Below are 21,410 nucleotides of genomic sequence, written 5' to 3'. Positions count from 1 at the left end.
CTGGGATACAGCAGTGAACAAATCACAATTCCCGCTTTGATGAAACTTACTATATTTATGATGATATTTTACTCTTAAATCCTACTTTTTAAAAAAGATTTTATTTATTTATTCATGAGAGACAGAGAGAGGCAGAGACACAGGCAGAGGGAGAAGCAGGCTCCATGCAGGGAGTCTGATGTGAGACTCCATCCAGGATCTCCAGGATCACACCCTGGGCCGAAGGCAGTGCTAAACCACTGAGCCACCTGGCTGCCCTCTTAAATCCTATTTTATGTTCTTTTTTCTACCAACTCTCACTGCGCCTCTCCTTTCTCAAAAAATGTTGTTTTTCATTTAAAGATTTTATTTATTTTCAGAGAGAAGGCTCGTGCATGCGCCTGAGCAAGGGGTTGGGGCAAAGGGAAAGGGAGAAGCAGGCTCCCTGCTTAGCAGGGACTTGATCCCAGTGCTCAGGGATCATGAACTGACCAGAAGGCAGATGCTAATGATTAACCGATTGAGCCATCCAGGTTCCCCTCAAAAAAAAGTTTCTTAAAACAAACAGAAACCCTCTCAAAAGGTTTGTTCACAAATAGTGAGGAAGACCTAATGACTCTTACCTAAAAATAAGGAAAGACTAGGGATGGAGAAAAAGAAAAAAATTGTATTTCAGATGGCAATCAGAGTTCACCCTGTCAGCACAAATGTACATTATCTCCCACTCAGTAACAAGCTATTTATTTTAAGAAAAAAAATTATGTAAATAGATGACAGTAACAAATTTGGAATCTTTTTTTTTTTTTGTCTGAGTTAGTACTCTCAGGAAGAGAGCAAACAGGAAAAGTAATTTGCAAATTAGTTGATGTTCCTATTTTATACTGAAACAGTCTTTGCCACACAACTTGCCAAGTTTAGTTTCAGAGGCACTATGTAAAAATTCACCACTGAACTGCCGTTCTGTGGTTGAGAGTATAGTAAAAAGGTACTTAAAGATTCTAACTCTCATCAGAAGCTTCAATACATGACGCTAGCCTAAAGATATAATTTAAACATGATTCCAAATCAATGTGTCCCACTGTTATTTCACCAAACAAAATTTCTACTGGCTATTGGGGCAATTTTGTCTTTAATAAAGTAGGTGACGTAAATCTTTACTCCCTTTGGAGAAGAACTGTGTAGAATGAAATAATAATCCCTATAATCAGCAGCATAGTATGGAAAGAGCACTGTAAGTAACAGGAGCCTCAGAGCACACTCCTGTATTCACTCCTTCCACACACTTTTAGGACCTGGCTTGACCCAGGTACCATGAAAGATACCAAAAATAGAAATTAACTAGATCCAGTTCCTACCTCAAAAGACTTACAATCTGATATGGGAAGACTAACATACAACACTTAAATAACCTACACTGTCACAGATACCAAGATTAATGTCCACATGGCTTATAGAACTTAAAGGATGAAGAGGTCAAGTCCACGTCGTAAGGGTGAGGGATGGATGAAAGTCACAGAGGATGTGATGCCTGGGACATGAACTGGTATTTACCAGAATAAACAGAGCTTTTAACTCTAGCCCTGCCACTTTCAATCCAGGTGACTTCAGGAAAGCACTTCTCCAGGGCTCAGCTTTCCCAAAGTGTATCTATCTGCCTTTTCTGTCTCACAAGATTGTTAGGAAAAACAGACACTGAGTATGAAAGTACTCTTAAACCTGCAAAACCTAAGTAAAAGGTAAGTTCAGACCTACAGTCTCTTCACTGAGATCTTTGGGGCCAGATGTTTAAGAATTTGGAATTTTTCATATTTTAGAAAGAAGTTCATACCACATATTATACGATACTCCTCCAGGGTCTAGGTATAACCAAAACCCAAAACCAAACAAATTAATATTACAGCAGGCCAAGCTATGAATATTTATGCTGAGTGGATTATTAGACAGAAACTATGCATAGCCTCACAATAGTTCAGGTTATTTCCAAAAGTCTTTTCAGGGATTTTAGAATTGTAGGATAAAAGACTGTTGACCATTGTAATGCTTACTATGTCTTAGGGAAGGTCAAAAGACTGGAATAAGTAACATTAAGTTCACCAACATTAACCCAAATATAACCAATCCCTTAAAAAGAGGACCATCAAAGTTTATAAGTAGGTTGTAACTCAGAACTTGTTTCTCCCTCCCACTGTAATAATACTATAAATGATTGCAAGGGTCACAAGCTAAAACCACATAAGTCTTTATATAATGTGTTTGCACAGCAAAAGCAAAGCACTATGAGTCACAACACAGACTGAGACTTGGGTACTATGTACCATGCACTAGGAAGTACAGAGTTTGAGAAAAGGAGAATTCCTTCCTTTTTTCCTGAGTTCAGGCTCATGTTAGGTAAAGTTCACATGTGATCTTCATGACACCATCCCTGACCCCCTACCACCCCAGGGCCAGCATGGCACTGACAAAACCACAGAGCACTGCACTGGGCATCAGAATGCCTGAGTTCCAGGCAGGATCTATTGTCTAATCCCAGTCACACTCCTTCATCCCGTAGTGCAGTGTTCCTTCCTCTATAAAAATGATGGGTTGAGGCTAAAATCACCCCTCAAGGTCTCATTCCAAATCATCTATAAAGTATATACAGTGTAATCTAGACTAGATGACCCTAGCCAGGCACTAAGAGAAAGCAATCTTAATGAATTAATCCACATTACAGCACAGCATCCCTTAATCCTTCTAGATATACTCTACACTCTATGCTTCTTTAATATAAATACATCTTTAATCAATTGAACTTCCAAAAGATGCTAACAAAATCTCCAGAAGTACAAGTTCTTTTGGGGCAAAAGGGACACTGAGGGGGCAGGTGACAATGCCACTGTACCAACTAGGATCTGTACAAGCTACCCCTGGCTAGCTTTGCCAGATTTTGTTGTTATTATTAATAGGTTTTCCCTTTGTCTCTTTAAAAACTCACAGCATTTCTAAATATGGCTCATATTTTCCAAAATCGTTCCTTTAATTCATAGAAGAGCACTACATGTTCTAACATCTTTAAACTAGAAGCTACCTGTACTTAAAAAAAAAAAAAAGTAAGGGGCAGGGCATGCCTGACTGGCTCAGTCAGAAGAGTATGTGACTCTTGATCTCAGGATCATGAGTTTGAGTCCCAGAGTAGGTGCAGAGATTACAAAAAAAAAAAAAAAAAAAAAGCTTTGTTGTTCATCTTCATGCATGCTTTAATTCAATATTCACTGAGCTAATTCTTCCATACTCTTGTCAGCACAACCAAAACAGCAGACATTCATTACTGTATTTCAGGATTACTGAAATGCATAATGGCTCTGCTAACTTGCAAAAAACATGATGTCATATCTTCTCCTGAAAGTAAGATTTCCCCACATCCCTCATTCACCCAAGGGAATTATATACTAATAACAGATAAATATTTAAGACATTGACTTGTATATTAATCCCAGATCATTTAAATTGTACACAGATAAGGTAATAACTCTATTTTCCTAGAGGGTTCCAAAGGTCAAAAGCATGGTTCTCTCCATAAGGTTTTCTTTGTTTGCAAAATCACAAAGCCAAAATCAAGAGAAACTATACCTATCTTCGGTTATAAAATATTAGCATTAAAATAAATAGGAATAGGGGCACCTGGGTGGCTCAGTCATTGAGCATCTGCCTTTGGTTCAGGTCATGATCCCATGGTCCTGGGATCGAGTCCCGCATCAGGCACCCCACAGGAAACATGCTTCTCCCTCTTTTTTTTTTTTTTTTTTTTTTTTTTTAATTTATTTATGATAGTCACAGAGAGAAAGAGAGAGAGAGAGAGGCAGAGACACAGGCAGAGGGAGAAGCAGGCTCCATGCACCGGGAGCCTGACGTGGGATTCGATCCTGGATCTCCAGGATCACGCCCTGGGCCAAAGGCAGGCGCCAAACCGCTGCGCCACCCAGGGATCCCTGCTTCTCCCTCTAACTATGTCTCTGACTTTCTGTGTTTCTCATGAATAAATAAATAAAATCTTTTTAAAAAAAGAAAATAAATGGGTATAGGTGAGCATGTGGAGGAGTGGTCACAGCCGCACTGTAGGGTCAGGCCAAGGGGCAGAGGCAAGAATCAAAATAAGGGGGAAAGAAAAAAGAAAAAACACACACACACATACTCACGTACTCTTTGACCCAGCAATTCCACTTGTAGGAATTAATCCTACAGATCAGTTTCCATGGGTTCAAAATGATTATGTACCTAAAGGTTTTCACTGAAGCATTGTTTGGAATGGCAAAGGACTAGAAACTGTCAACATGAGATTGTTATATTATGGTCCATTCCTTTTACGATGCAGATAAAAACAACAAATAAGAAAGATCCTTCTGTAATTATATCATAAGCCAAGACATCATTTTAACAGGTAGAAGTACAAAATATTGTGCACAGAATGCTACCATATGTATTTTTTAAAAGAAAAATGGAGAAAAAACTCTGGATTTTATTATACATGCATAGACTATCTCTAGAAAGATACATAATGAATTATAAAACTGGTTGTGTCTAGAACTATGTTTTCTAAGGATTTATTCATCTATTTTTAGACAAAGAGCATGGGGTTGGGGTACAGAGGGAGGGGCAGAGGGAGAGAATCTCCAGCAGACTCCCCACTCAGCACAGAGCCAGATGCAGGGCTTGATCCCACGACCCTGAGGATCATGCCCTGAGCCAAAACCAAGAGTCTTACGTTCAACTGACTGAGCCACCCAGGCACCCCCAGAACTATTAACATACATCTATCAAAACAGCATAGAGTGTAGACTCGGGAGCCAAACAGCCTGGGTATAAGTCCTTATCTGTCTCTTTCTAGTTACATGACTTTGGGAAGTTACCTAACCTCATTGTATCTCATTTGCAAAATGGGGATAGTAACACCTACCTCATAAGTGTGTGTGGATTAATGCAGAGCCAGGCACACAGCAAGTGTGCTGTAAGTACTAAGACTGTACCTTTTGAATATTTAACCATATGACTATAGTATCTCTCAAAAAATTAAAAACAAATTATAAAACTGAGGGATACAATAAGAACCTCCCCTCCCCTTTTTTAACCCATCACATATTCTATTATTGCCTTAAGACAAACAACCTTAATTACTGTTTGCTTTAAAAAGCTTCTTGGTAGCTGAAGCATGAGGCAGTGGGTGAACTCCTACAGGGAAACCACCTTAATGAATTCAAGGCATTTAGATTCAAATATGTAGTTTGGCCTTCGACAATGACATTTATTGAGCTTTCTTGTCAGCATTCATATACCACATTTTCCTGCCCTTCTTTATCCTCTGACTCTGCCAAGGACAGGACAAGTTTCTCCCTGAAAATGTAACCCCTCTTTTCATTTATGAAACCTATTTATGCCCTTTGAGTTTATTACTGTTCTAGTACTGTATCAAATTGCTTTCTACCGTATTAAATAACTGCCTTTTTTTTTTTTTTTTTTTTTACTGCATCATCTCACAGAGCCTAGAGATACCACTGTCAGAAGTCTGATGTTTGCAAACAGGAAGGGGAAGACTGATCAGAAACACACAGCACACACACACTAACAACTGCCTAACATTTTAGAGTTTGCCAAATGCTTTACAGAATTTACTTTACTTGAGCTAACCTTCACAAATGTCCTGTGAGAGCTTGTATTACATGTTTTATACAGAAATTAGGAGACTCTTAAAAAGTTATAACCAATAAGTGACAATTGCTCTTCCAATTCTGCTATACTATCTATATATTCTAAGTATACTGTATACTTAATATCAGTAGCAAACAAGTCAGGATAACATTCTCTACATTCCAGGACATCCCTCTGCATTTCCTTCTGAGATATAAAAACATGTTACATTTGAAAAATAAGAATACTGATGATATATAATGTTAAGTCTAAAAGGCAGAACACAGAATTGCATATATGGTATGAATGACCACAAACTATGTAAAAACCAAAATAAATAAATAAATAAACCACCGTTATCAAAGCTTTCTAAAAAGTTCACCAAAAATTAGTAGCTTGGGTACCAGTGGCTCAGTTGGTTAAGCAATCTGCCTTTGGCTTAGGTCCTGATCTCAGGGTCTTGGGATCAAGTCCTGTATCCAGCTCCCTGAGAGGAGCCTGCAAGGAGCCTACTTCTCCCTCTGCCTAAGTCTCTGTCTCTCTGTGTCTCTCATGAATAAATAAATAAAATCTTAAAAAAAAAAAAAAAGAGCAAGATTTGTAAGATCTCCAGATTATACTGAAAGTCCAAATAGCAAAGAGCAGATTCTTGTGTATAGCATGCTACCTTTTCTGTAAGAAGGAAGGATACATATTTGTATTTGCTTACTTCTACACAAAAGAAATATAAACAATTTTACTTTATATAAATTGAATTTTTAAAAGTAGAAAAAGGAAGAATAGTTCTCACCCTTAAAGCAAAACTCACAAGAACATCCCGTTTTCCCAGGTAAAGAGCAAGATTAGTTTATCAGAAGTCGTTTTTTCCTTCCATTATTTCTAAAATAAATTTCTACATCTTCTAGTCCACTCAGGCCATGCAGAGGCATGGTGATTAAGCAGGCAAAAGAAGGGCAACAACTTGTCCAGCAAGCACTGCCAAAGCTTGGTTTTTAAATTTATGGCCCAGATAGTTGATAAATTTGCCTGAAAATGCTCTCTCCATTGAGTGGGGAAGACAAGCCTTTCAAAAGGCAACACTGGATCGCTGTTTCAGAGAGAGAGAGAGACAGAGAGAGCGAGAGAGCGAGAGCGAGAGAGAGAGAGAGAGACCAGTGGTCTGGGAGTCGGTAGTTGAGGTAAAATGCTGTTAGAGGCCAGAACATTTATTAATGCACAAAAAAGGCAAGTGAGTGGCCATGGGCCCTTGCAGGGAGGGGCTGAAGCCAATGTTAGGAAGCGTACACACTGTCATGCCTGTCACATGACAGTGAAGACAGTGGGGAAGCTCTGAGCAATGGCAGCCAAGAGGCTGCAGAAAAAGCTCCTGCTGCTTTCTCACCCACCTGCACCAGGTAGACATCTGTGACCTCCGCCTATTGTTCCTGCCATCCAAAGTGTAATTTCTTTGTCCAAAAAAGAGTCTACACAAAAACATGTACAGGAATATTTATGCAGCATTATTCATGATAGCCAAAAGGTGGTGGTGGGGGACCACATGTACATCACTGGATAAATAAAACGTGGCACATCCATACAATAGAATTTTATTTGGCAATAAAAAGGAATAATGTACTAATACATGTAGAACATGGGTGAACCCTGAAAGCATGGTAAATGAAAGAAGTCAATCACAAAGAATCATATATTGTGTGATCCCATTTATAGAAAAATGTACAGAATAGGCAAATGTACAGAAACAATAAATTAGTAGCTGACTAGAGCTGGAGGTAGGGAGATTGGAAATTTGTGGAATGACAGTTAAAGTTTGTGTTGAGTGTCTTCTAGGGGTAATGAAAATGTTCTGAAGTGGACTGTGGTGACATCTGCACAATTCTGTGAATACACTAAAATGTACTGACACTAAAATGTACTGAAATACACACACACTTTAGATGGGTGGATTGTGTGGTATATGAATTACATCTCCACAAAACTGTTTCAAAAGAAAACAAGATAAATTTTCTGTACAACTCCCACTCCCACCTCACCCAAAGATGATGAGCAGTGGGAACATTCGTGCACTACTGTTGAGAAAGGAGTTGAGGCAACCGCTTAAATATCTACTAAAGAGAGAGATTATCTACCAAACCCAAAGATTCATATATCCTAAAACCTAATAATTCCATTCTACCCAATGGAAATCCATGCAGATATGCAGAAAAACATAAATGTGATACTATTCACTGCAAAATTATTTATAATAGTAAGAATTATGGGCATCTGGGTGGCTCAGTGGTTGAGCATCTGCCTTTGGCTCAGGTCATGATCCTGGGGTCCTGGGATCAAGTCTTGCATCAGGCTTCCCATGGGGAGCCTGCTTCTCCCTCTGCCTATGTCTCTGTCTCTGTGTCTCTCATGAATATAATAGCAAAAAATTTTTTAAATTTAATTTTTCATCAATAAACTAATCAATATAGTAGCATACTATACTTAACTTAGAATTACTAAACTAGAATTATATGAATATGAATAAATCTCAAAAACATACAATTGTATAAAAAATTTTCAAAATAATATGTATGGTATATTTGTTCTATAATGTTAAATATGTGTGATCCAGTATTATTTATCAATATATCATGGCCAGTAAACTAATAATACGGAGAGGCAAATATTCCGAATGTGGTTACCTCTGGAAGAGAGAGAGAGGGAGAAGACGGGGCCCATTAAGGACTATGCAGTAAGCAACATGTATTCCCCTAGCATTTTAGATCTTTTGTTTTTAATTATATATGTGAAGCAGAACTGGAAAATGTTAAGATTTAAGAAAACTGGAGGGCATCTGGATGGTTCAGTCAGTTAAGCATCTGCCTTTGATTCAGGTCATGATCCTAGGGTCCTGGGATCAAGCCCCACATTGGGCTCCTTGCTCAGTGGGGAGCCTGATTTTCCCTCTGCCCCTCTTCCTCCTCATGCTTCCTCTCTCTCTTTCTCAAATAAATACATAAAATCTTAAAAAAAAAAAGATTTAAGAAAACTGGGTTGTGAATACCATATGGTTATTATAATATGTTCTGCATTTTCTGTATGGTTGAAATAATTCATAAGAAAATGAAAATGCAATCCCTTTGAGGTTCTTCAAAAAATTAAAAATAGAACTACCCTATGATCCAGCAATTGCATTACTGGGTATTTATCCCAAAATTACACAAAAAACAAATCCAAAGGGATACATACACCCCTATGTTTATAACAGCATTATTTACAATAGTCAAACTATGGAAGCAGCCAAAGTGTCCACTGACAAATGAAAGGATAAAGAAGATGTGGTGTGTATATATATAACTGAATATTATTCAACCATAAAAAAAACAATGAAATCTTGCCATTTGTAACAACATAGCTAGAGAGTATAATGCTAACTGAAATAAGTCAGTCAGAGAAAGACAAATATCATATGATCTCACTCATATTTGAAATTTAAGAAACAGGGCAGCCCCGGTGGCACAGCGGTTTAGCGCCGCCTGCAGCCCAGGGTGTGATCCTGGAGTCCCGGGATCGAGTCCCACATTAGGCTCCCTGCATGGAGCCTGCTTCTCCCTCTGCCTGTGTCTCTGCCTCTCTCTCTGTGTCTCTCATGAATAAATAAATAAAATCTTAAAAAAAAAAAAAGAAATTTAACAAAACAAATGAGAAAGAAAAAAAAGAGAGAGAGAAACCAAGAAACAGACTGCTAACTCTAGAGAACAAAATGATGATTACCAAAGGGAAGGTAGGAAGGGGGATGGGGGAAATAGGGGATAGGTATTAAAGAGTACACTTATGATGAAAAAATAAATGGTTAAATTGGGGGCAGTGCAGAGACGATGCTGGCATAGACTACAGCATAGACTACGCTGTAGTAGTGGAGGTGGTAAGAAGTAGCCAGATTTTGGGTAGCATTTGATGTAGAGCCAGTTGGAGTTGCTATGGATTAGATACAGTGTGTAAGGAAGAAAAAAAAAAGACTAGTTCCATAACAAGACCATCAAGATGAAGAAGGCTGCAGGTGGGGCAAGTTGTTGGATATAGAAATCTGGAGGTCAGGGGAAAAAGTCTGGTCTGGAATTACAAATGTGGGAGTTGTTGGCATACAGATGGTATTTAAAGCCAAAGGCTGAATGAGATCACTAGGGAAGTGACTGTGGGTCCAAGGACTGAGCCTTCAAGCACACGGACATTAGGGAGAAAAAGAGGACTCAGCAAAGAAGACCAAATTGGAGCAATCAGGAAAAGGGAGAATGCTGGAATAAAAAACAAAAGAAAAGAAAATGCTAAATGGGCTTTTTAATGAGAAAAAAAAAAAAAAAGATGTGTAAAGAACTAGTGAAACTGATTACCTAGAGCATGGGGAAAAATAAAGAGGTGGGAATAATATATTTCAAATATATATATATATATATATATTTTGTTGTTGCTGTTGAACCAAGTGAACGTATTATCTCTAATAACATACAGACATGATTTTTAAAATGTTAAGACAAGGGGCACCTGGGTGGGTCAGTCAAATGTCTGCCTTTGGCTCAAGTCATGATCCCAAGATCCTGGGATTGAGCCCCACATTGGACTCCCTGTTCAATGGGGAGCCTGCTCTCCCTCTCCCTCTGCCTGCTGCTCCCCACCCCAGCTTGTGCTTTCTGTCAAATAAATTTTAAAAATCTAAATAAAATACTAAGAAAAAACCCTCGCATTCATATCCTTTAAGAGGTGATTTAGCCTACAAAAGATGTTGGGGTTACAGGGGAGGGGAGATCACCTTACCTTTGCCTCAGGTTTCAAAGGAGAGGCAAAAATCCCAATTCTTCCAACACTCCTGACTGTCTTCACCCCCACCTGGCTCCTTCCCAGGGGAAGAAGAATGATTTCTGATTGACAAAAATTCCTTTATTCTTTGGTGTCTATCTGCCTGCAGAGCACACACAACCTAATCTGATCCTCAACTACTCAACATCAAGTTTATAGGGGTAAGCTCCTATGTTCAAGACCTGTGTGTGTCCTAGGCTACTTACAATAAGATGTGTGAACAGGTACAACTTTGAGGTTATTAGGCAGCTCCTTGTTGTTACACATACTACTCATTTTCCAAACGTAGATATTTTGGTTTCTATCTGACCAGTTTCTATCTCTTAATTTTCAAATTCCACAGGGTAAGGGAAATGGGTCTCCCTTAAATTTCCTATAAAGAAAATTATCTTCCAAGGAGATTGTCAGAAATGTGAACAAAAATGGTTTCTTTCTATGCATTTAGCAGTCAAAAACTGAAAACCTAAACATCCACTAGCAGAATATACTCTAAGTTTTTGAAGCCGACCATTTAAGAACATACTATGAAGTCATTAAAATTTGTTCTCAAAAACATTTTAATAACATAGGGAAAATGTTAAACTGAGTAAAAAAGCAGATTATATAACTTGATATATATACAACATGATTCAGTTAACACATAATACAGCTTATATCCATGTACTGAAAAAGGACTACAAGGGGGAACCTGGGTGGCTCAGTTGGTTAAGCTTCTGACTCTTGATTTCAGCTCAGGTCATGATCTATTGGGGTCACACCCAGCAAGGAGTCTGCTTGAGATTCTCTCCCTCTCACTCTGCCCCCTCCACCCACTTGCTTGCTCTTTCTCTCAAAACATCTTAAAAAGACTCTAAGAAAATAAAAATATTAGTAGTAAAATTTGTGATAGCATTATGAACAATTTGAATTTAATTTTATATTTGCTTGCATCTTCCAAATGTTTTGTAATAAAATTTTATCATTTTGATAATCAGAAAAAATTTAAGAAAAATCTTAAAATAAATTTAGTAGCAATATAAAAGAAAAAGACAGAGGAATTTAAAAGGAAAGGGGAGAGGGTGCCTGACTGGCTCTGTTGGAAGAGCACGTGATTCTCGATCTCAGGGTTGTGAGTTCAAGCCCCATGCTGGGTACAGAGATTACTTAAATAAATAAAACTTAAAAAAAAAAAAGAAAAAGAAAAGAAAAGAAAAATAAAAGGGTAAAGTAGGTAGTTTGGCAGCAGTCATGCTCTGGAAAATATACCTGTTAAAATATTTTTTAAATATTTCAAAATAAATAAATAAATAATTTCATATACCAGCAATTAATAAGTGGGATTTATTTTTTTTAAAGATTTTATCCATCCATTAATGAGAGACACACACAGAGAGAGAGAGAGCAGCAGAGACACAGGCAGAGGGAGAAGCAAGCTCCATGCAGGGAGCCGGATGTGGGATTCGATCCTAGGTCTCCAGGATCAGATCCTGGGCTGAAGGTGGCGCTAAACCGCTGAACCACCCAGGCTGCCCCATAAGTGGAATTTAAAACTAAAAGCACAATACCATTTATATTAGCGTATTTCCCCCCAAAAAGAAATTCCTACGTAGAAATCTAACAAAATACGTATAATATTTACATGAGACAAACTACAAAACTCTGATAAAAGAAATCAAAGAACTGAAGAAATGGAGAGATATTTCATGGTCATGAATAGCAAGACTCAAGATGCCAGTTCTTCCCAACTTGATCTACAGGTTCAATACATTCCCAGTCAAAATTCCAGCAAGTTATTTTGCGGATATTAATAAATTTGTTCTAAACTTTATATGTGGAGGCAAAGTATCCAGAATAGCCAACACAAAACTGAAGGACAAGAGCAAAGTTGAAAGACTAAAACTACCCAACTTCAAGACTTACTATAAAATTACAGTAACCAATACATGATGGTATTGATGAAAGAACAAATAGATCAATAGAATAGAATAGAGAGCCCAGAAACAGATTCACACAAATACAGTCAACGGATCTTTGACTGAAAAAAGGCACAGACAATACAATGGAGAAAAGACAGCCTTTCAACAAATGGTACTGGAACAAAAGGACAACCTCATGCAAAAATAAATAAATAAATGAATCTTGACATAGACCTTAAATCCTTCACAAAAATTTAATTCAAATTGAATCACAGACCTAAATGCAAAATGGAAAACTATAAAACTCCTACAAGATAACATAGGAGAAAAACCTAGATGACCTCAGGCATGGTGATAACAACCAAACCACATATCATCAAAGAAATCATTGGTAACCTGGACTTTATTACAATTTAAAACTTCTCAACTGTGAAGGACAAAACAAGAAAACTAGAGGATAAGCCACAGATCAGGAGAAAATATTTGCAAAAGACATATTTGATAGAGGCCCGTTATCCAAAATATACAAATAACTCATAAAACTCAACAGGAAAATGAACCCAATTAAAAAATAGAAAAAGACTTGAACAGACACCCCACAATAAAAATATATATAGATGGCAGATAAACCTATCATTGACGCTCTACATCATGTCATTAGAGAAATACAAATTAAGACAACAGTGAGATACCACTACACTCCTATTAAAATGACTAAAATCCAGAATACTGGCAAAACCAAATACTGACAAGCATGGGGAATGACATGAACCATCATTCACTGCCAGTGGGAATAAAAAATGGTACAACCACTTTAGAAGTATAGTGGTTTCTTATGAAACTAAACAAACTTTTACCTTATGATGCAGCGATCACATCCCTTGATATTTACCCAAAGCAGTAAAACCTATGTCCACACAAAAATGCACACAGAGATGTTCAAAGCAGCTTTAATCATAATTGCCAAAACTTGGAAGCAACCAATATGTCCTTCAGTAGGTGAATGGATAAAGAAATTGTGCTACATTCAGCGGAATACTGTTCAGTGGTAAAGAGAAACAAGCTATTGAGCCATGAAAATGGAGGAAGCTTTAGTCCATATTACTAAGTCAAAGAAGCCAATCTAAAAAGGCCACATACTGTAGGATTCCAACCAAATGACATTGGAGAAAAGGCAAAACTATGGAGACAGTAAAAAGATAAGTGGTTGCCAGGGGTTAGGGAGAGACAAAAAGGCAGAGCCCAGTGGATTCTTAGGGCACTGGAACTAATCTGTACTGATACAATAATGATGGGTACATGTCATTTTACGTTTGTCAAAACCTAGAGGATGTACAACACCAAGAGTGGACCTTAATGTAAGCTATGGTTTAGAGTAATAATGATGTCACTGTGTAGGTTCATCAACTGTCACAAATGTTCCACTCTGATTTAGGATATTGATAGTAGGGGAGGCTGTGCACATGTGATGTGTGGGGCAGACCACTCTCTGTACTTGCTGCCAGATTTGATATGAACCTAAAGCTGCTCTAAAAACTAAGGCTACTTAAAAGGGAAAAACTTTTCGATTGTCAAGGGAACTTTTAAAATATAGGAACTTTCAGTAATGAGCACTAGGTTTTATTTTATTTATTTTATTTTTTATTTTTTGAGCACTAGGTTTTAAAGTTCATGATAGGAGTACTCTCTAAAGATCATTTTGGTCTGTTATAGTCTGCTAGAGAATTTCCCGTGAAGATGAAAACAAAGAACACATTATTTGAGCTCTGGATATGGCCATCAAAAGTCTCTGTCCCTATTTGGCTGAGCTGTCTCCCCGGCTTGTCCACTCAGCTGGAGAGGAGAAGGTCAATCCTCATATGCTGCTCTACAGAATGAGCCCAACCCTTTCATATGGTCTTGTTCCTCCTGACAAAGGAACAAGTTCTCATAATAGTTCACACTAACATTTCACTTACTACCTTGAGAGAACAAGGCTTCAATATGAAGAAATGAGGTTCTAATAATAGGAACTGTTGTTATCAAGCAAAGGCCAATGGGAGAGAAATTAGGGAGCCACACAACTCCCACCTGCCTCTCCTATGGCAACGTGCCACTGCTAGCCCTATCTACTATCCCACTTGGGACCATTCACATTCCCTGGAAGGACCATTTACTTTGTGGATCCAAACCACTTTTGCCCCTAGGCACATTTTTTCTTTTTAGGGTGCACAGCAAACATGTTCCTGTCTTAGGATCTCTGTCCTTACCAGTCCCTCTGTTGAGAATATACTTCCTCAAATATCCATATGGCTTGCTCCCTCAATGGAAAAAGATTACCACTGAGATAGTTCTGGTTCCCTTGATTACCCAAGGTCTTCACATTTCTCTAACATCCTTGTTACTCATGGGTCACTGACAGATAATCAGAATGTTAGAGATGGAAGAGACCTCACACACCACCTATCTGATGGTTCCCAGACTTGACTCATCATTAGAATTACCCCAGAAGTTCTCTGTATTGGTTTGTTTTTTAATCAACAGAACCCCACAGGCTCCGCTTCCACAAATTCGGTCAAGTGGATCTGAAACGGAGCTCAGGAAGCTACATTTTTAAAAACAGTTCACATGTTTGACGATCACCAACCTAATTTACCACTTCTATTATTTTTTGTAGAAGAGAAAATAGAAGCACAGAGGGATGAGGTAATGTTCCCAAAGACACAGTGAGTTCAAGGCAGAGATGAACCCTCAGATCATAAGATCAGAGTAGCGAAGATCCCCAGATCAAAGATGCTTCCACTTTATCTGGTACTACAGGCTAGACTCTTGCATGTTAGATGTTTTGTTTTGTTTTGTTTTTAATTAAGTGAACAAACTAACAGCATTACTAATTTTTTAGGGTTTTACCTTCAGGCAAGGTAGGTGTACAAGTGAAAGAAAAGGGCACATCAAGAAAAAAAGACAGCATTTTAATTCACATCTGTTCTATAAAGACCAGAGAGTAGCTTGGGGTTTTGGGTTGTTTGTTTTTTAAGAAAAAAAAAAAAAAAAAGATGTATTTATTTATTCATGAGAGACACAGAGAGAGAGGCAGAGACATAGACGGGGAGAGGCAGACTCCCGGCAGGGACCCTAGGATCACACCCTGAGCAAAGGCAGACGCTCAACTGCTAAGCTACCGAGCTTGTGGTTCTTTAAACCTCTCTAAACTAGTAAGAGAAGGATTAAACCCTTCAGGATACAAATAATGATGGATGAATGTAGGTCTGATACCCAATAACCCATATAAACTTGGGATCCCACAAAAGGGGAAGAGAATTGCCAGGAACCTTGGTGTTGTTAGAGCCCACAGAATGGATTCCCTTTGGTGAATTCTGATGGGGAGTTTAATTATGATCTTAGATGGGTCACAGGTTACTGCTCTCACCAGTTCCCACAAGGGCTTGCTACATCATTATTCAGCAGTTATTCAGCTTTTGTTACTGTAACAATCAGAGGATAAGGGTAAGCCACAGCTTGACTCACAACAGGAGTCATAACAGAAGAACCAGGAATCATGGACTGGTGCAGCCTAGTATTCCAGCTCAACACACAGCTGAGTGAGACTCAAGGGAAAAAGACTTCGGAAGCTGCCCAATAACTTGGCCTGCAGACCCCAGAGCTGGAGTATCCGTATCTTCTGTCTGAAACACAGTCATTCTAGACATAATTAGTTATGCTAACTACTAACAAGGACTTGACCCTGTTAGGTCATCAACACTTAGCTAAAAAAAGACCCAGACAAAAGTTTACGTGAGTTGTCCGTCTACATCAAGCAAGTTCACACTCCCTTCAAAACCCCTCGATGCCAAGACTGCTCTGATTCATTGCCAAGAAGAAACATGGCCTCAGAGGGAAAAGATGGATGTTTTTTAAAACCTAAATCAGACACGACTTTGCAGCCATACCAAATTACCACTGCATTCCTTCATTCATTCATTCATTCTCAAATTACATCTCTGAATCCCAAACATCAGCCAGTGGAAATAAACTCCTAGTGAGTCAAATAAAATTCCTGCTGGCACATAAAATCAGTGAAAAGGGAAGGAATGCAGAAAGGGCAGAAGAACTTGTGACAGCAGTACTCGTTGCATCTGAAAGAGTCACACCCAGCAATTTCAACCTCTCTGTGAAGCTTGTTGCAAAGCACAAGACCGTCAGCTGACCAGGTTTTGGTTTTTTTCTCTACCCACTTCATTCAACCTGTCGGACAACTACATTTTCTACTTAGTATCAAAGCAGGATAGTTTTCACAGTGTTTCTAAGTGAAGAACACATGAAAAACACTCTCCCCAGCCCTACAAACTGCATTACATTTCAGCCCTTTTTCACTAAATTCTTCAGAACAGAATGCTTTGATCTGTTGCCTTAGCATATCTCTCTTTAAATCTGTAACTATCTTTGTATTTCCTACTCAGTCATCCTAACAGCTATAAAGACTGGTAGTAAAATCGTCTCAGCCTATCTCTGTGAAGCAGTGAACTAGGGGAAAGGAAATAAACCCTGGTTTCTGTACTTCTTCTCTTAAGCAATTACCCCAAGCAAGCTAATCCTCTTTCTTTTTTGATAGAATTGGTTCATCCAAATTGCAGACAAGTCAGATAATACACACTCATCAATTCTTCAGCCCTTCCTGTCCTGGTGATTTCTAAGGCAGTACAAAGAGTCTCTGGTGAATCCAAATTCCAAAATATAAAAATTAAAGCACCATTGACTCTGAAGTGCTTTGTTTCAGTTCCTCTTCTATGTGGGGAGTGTATACTTTTTTAAGACAAGGTTATGTAAAATTTTCTCTTGCCATCAGAGAAACAATGATTCGCCGATAAGCTTGGCAAATAATACCAGATTTCTTATATAAACAGCCCCTATGATTAACGAATTTGTTGGTAAAGTGAGAAAAATCAAGTCACTGACAGCTTTGCTATGGTTGGTATCTTAAGAAAGAAGGACACAATTACGGAAGACTATACTATATACCCAGCATCCTACAGTTACTAGATTTGTTGATTCTGGAATTTTGCAATATAATAAATGAAACTCCAATATCTGTCATTATTAAGGAGAACAGAAGTGAAGTCAAGAAGGACAGAATTCTATCCTGAAATATTTCATTCCACATGAAACATAATAGGAAAGATTAAAATGTTTCTTTCTGCAGTGAACTGTGTCAGTTTTACACTGTGGGCTGCTGTTAGGTATCTAAAATGACTCCTCCATATTCGCGGAATCTTTCTTTTCATCTTTAGAGTAACTGGAAAATCATGATGAAAGATGGGGGGGGGGGGGGAAGAAAATAAAAACCCTATTTATCAGTGTGGTCTTTAGCTAAAACCACCTAAAATTATTGATTTAAGATACACAGGAGCAAAAAGTCATACTTAACTGACTGCTACCTCATTTAGATGACTAGTGAAAACTTTGGAACCTAATCTTACAGGGTAAGCCCCTGTCAATAATTCACTCTACCCCCGAGACTGGTCCAAGTCCTAAAGAAATTCAGGAAACCAAGCACAACACTGCAAATAACGAATACGTTTTCAAGATCGTAGGAAGGGGAAGAGAAAGTGGATGAGATCTACCATGACAATTGGTTCTGACTAGAGATGAATTCCGATTCATTGACAAATATATGTCCTCACTCTACAGAATTCTTTTTTTTTTAATTTTTATTTATTTATGATAGTCACAGAGAGAGAGAGAGAGAGGCAGAGACACAGGCAGAGGGAGAAGCAGGCTCCATGCACCAGGAGCCCGATGTGGGATTTGATCCCGGGTCTCCAGGATCGCGCCCTGGGCCAAAGGCAGGCGCCAAACCGCTGCGCCACCCAGGGATCCCCCTCACTCTACAGAATTCTTAAAAAAAAAAAAAAAAAAAAAAACTCAGCACCAAAGAAGTAAATCTAAAGGAAGTTAAAATAAGAAAAGGCAATAGTGGATATGAAAAATTTTTGTTAAAGTGTTGTTCAATAAAAATGATTAAAATCCACTAAAGAATATCAAGTTCACTGAAGTGATAAACAGACGGTCATACCAAAATATTTTCAAGTTTAAAAAAAAAGTTGTGTGGTCCTGCACATGTTTTCTTATGCTGATACTGTCCGCTCATCCCAAATATCTTTTTGGGGAATCTAGAAATGTATGAATAACACAAACAGAGATTACAAAAGGTCAGGATGCTACATCTTAGAATTTCAGAGGAGGAAAGGACCCCCCCCCCCCAATAATCTGACCCAACTTCATGGCCTAGAGTTAAAGTGAGACCAGAAAAGCCTCGAGACTCCCACATGGTGACAAGGCCCTTGGGCAGCAGAGCCAGGGATCAGGATCAGGATCCAGATCAACTGGGTGCCAATCCATTTCTCTTTCCTATCATTTAGCTGTCCTTTCTTGATAAGAAACAGATAATATAAAAGTGAAATTCTTTTTTTTTTTAAGATTTTATTTATTTATTCATGAGAGACACGGGGGGTGGGAGGTGGGGGCAAAGACATAGGCAGGGTTGGATAAGCAGGCTCCACACAGGGAGCCCAATGTGGGACTTGATCCTGGGACTCCAGGATTACACCCTGGGCCAAAGGCAGGCGCTAATAAACCCCTGAGCCACCCAGGGATCCCCTAAAAGTGAAATTCTTATCTGAATACTCAAATGTATTTTTCTAATGTACATCATTCATTGCCACTTCCTCTATAAATACCTCTCTTTAATTAAATGGACAGCATGTGACCCAGCACCTAAAAAATTACTTCCATACTTCTCCCTACTCTTCAATCAGCTGGGCTCTTATACTGGAGTAGACTATATACCATTCTGTTAAGTTTCTACTAAAGAAAGACAATGATTTTTATATGACAGGAAGTATATTCTGATTTTTAGTGAACCAAGAAATGTACTGATAAAGTTTGATGTTAATTTTAAGAAAGGCTGTATAAGGAAAAAAAATAACACTTAAGTGAATTTAGAAACTTACTTTTACACTGATCATGAGAATCAAGCTTAATTTGACTCTCCTACCTGTCTACAACAGATTTTGAAATGAAATGCAATTTTCAAAGGATTTTTCCTTCTCCTTGACATGTGATAAAATTCTTCACAAATATGTTTCAATTAAGAATTATTACTAATTAAATTAATAAATTCTTCCAAATGGATGACATAATCACCCTTAAGGAAAACAGTAAATGTAGTATTAGTCTCTTCATGTAAGCTCCATCATTTTTTTGTAAGCTCCATTATTAAAATTAGTTAAGCATAATACCATCCTTCTCATGAAAATAATTTTCCAGGAGACTGGACTCTCTCCCACCACCCTGCTTCCACCTACCATTCAAACTAAGAAGTGAGAACTTTCAGCCCTATGCCCCATCTACCAACTGCAGAGGTACTTCAGGACTGCAACCCTTTTTCCCCCTGATCATCTCTGTGAATGATACATATTGTTCAAACTTCAACACAGGACAAGGATGTAACCATTCCTTGCAAGCTGGCTCCAATAAAAGTAATGAAAAGTTAAGAAAGCAGATGGGTAGTAGAATTGAAACAGTAAAAAATGATAATAACAACCATGCCTACACCTTTTCTATACAGGAAAGGACTTGTTGCTACACACCCACCAACCACCCCATGACCTACAAAAAGTACTCTTGAAAAACAACTTTCAGATCAATATAATTTCATCTTTTTGGTACACAGTGATTTAAAGCAAAATTTCTCTGAGACTTTAAATAAAAGTTTCAAACCTGTGGCTGAGTTCCAAGCGATCAGTAGTACCCCTTCCTACCCTGGCACGTTTTCGAGACTTTGTGCATAAAGGTGTCTTGATAGTTCTCCCAGCACCAGAACCGGCATGACACACACATCTGGCTGACTCCTGCCAGCCCCCTGGCCGATTTGCAGTCTTCGCTGTGCCGCCACACATCCCCTAGGTGGTTGAACTTTCTTCGGGTTTATCCTGACTACCAACATGGACTCGGGACACAAATGCTGAAGATTCTTTGTTGTCTGAGGGATATTCCAAACTGACCAGCCATCCTAAATAATCACGGTACTCCCTATACAGTAGGTGAGGCGAGCTACTTGGCAGTAGCTACTAGTTTCCTCTTTCAAAATTAAAAATAGAGAGAGAGAGAGAGAGAGGGAAAGGAACATTCATGTGTTATGTAAATTAAGCCTGCCAAAGTATTAGGAAGTCAGATGTATCCATCCAGTTATAAAATATGCTCTCAGCAGGACCATTATAAACAGACACATCCAAATCCCACTTCCTACTTTTGTTCCTAAGCTTGCACTCCGGTCTGCAAAAGACAAAACACTCCACAGGTTGAGCAGCTTGGTCTGACTCATTCCATCTGTGCTCCCCTGTTGGAGATTATGTAGTAGTCAATTAATTGGTCACAAGACCTATTCATATGGCTCTGGGCAAATGCAGTGACTTGCCTTCAGCTGCAAGGTTGTTCTGACATTGGCCACACCACCCTCTTTAATGGCTCTCATGTGAGCAAGTGTCAGCTGACTGGTCTTACTCTGCAACCTTGCAAAACCCTACCCATAGCAAGTGAGGGAGATAGTTACACACAACAAAGGTAGGGCTTAATACACAGGAGTTGGGGAGGGAGAGTAGGGACACATCATTGCTTTAATACCAAATAGACACAGTTATATAATTAAGAAAAATTATATACATACACATACATAAGAAAAATAATAATAAATGAGAAGCCATAAACCCTCTGACATAACTCTTACACTAAATTCCCGATTCCTGGGTATATTCAGGCCAAGAAAACCCTGAACTGCCAGAATGTAAGGACAGAAGTTCACTTTTGAATTCTGACATTAACATACTTCATCTGTAAAATGAAATAATGCTATAGGATCAATATGATTTTTCCACAGTATTATGAGTTCATGGAAAAAGTAAGAAGAAATAAAAAGCATAGGTCCTTAAAATACAGGTCAGATCTTGAAAACTATAAGGGATTGTCTTAACTCTTTTTTTTCTCCTCATCCTTGAATTTGGCTGAAGAAAATAT

General features: G+C 38.4%; 1 protein-coding gene across 5 annotated transcripts in view; it reads right to left on the bottom strand.

Moving 5' to 3' along the window:
- The window catches only part of FNIP2 (folliculin interacting protein 2), a 132,428-nt gene that overhangs the window by 70,450 nt on the left and 40,568 nt on the right, over positions 1 to 21,410 (bottom strand). The window contains exon 1 of one of the 5 annotated variants that reach the window (XM_038559114.1): positions 20,118 to 20,311. The exons of 3 other annotated variants lie outside the window; for them this stretch is intronic. In XM_038559114.1, coding sequence (XP_038415042.1) covers positions 20,118 to 20,296 — 179 coding nt within the window. In that variant the 5' untranslated portion in view covers positions 20,297 to 20,311. Of the gene's footprint in view, positions 1 to 20,117; positions 20,312 to 21,410 lie in introns of those variants that run through there. One more of the 5 variants, XM_038559117.1, reaches the window with a different exon arrangement.

Source organism: Canis lupus, chromosome 15, assembly GCF_011100685.1.
Source record: "Canis lupus familiaris isolate Mischka breed German Shepherd chromosome 15, alternate assembly UU_Cfam_GSD_1.0, whole genome shotgun sequence".
Lineage (NCBI taxonomy): Eukaryota > Metazoa > Chordata > Mammalia > Carnivora > Canidae > Canis > Canis lupus.
This window is presented reverse-complemented; position numbering and strand designations above follow the sequence as displayed.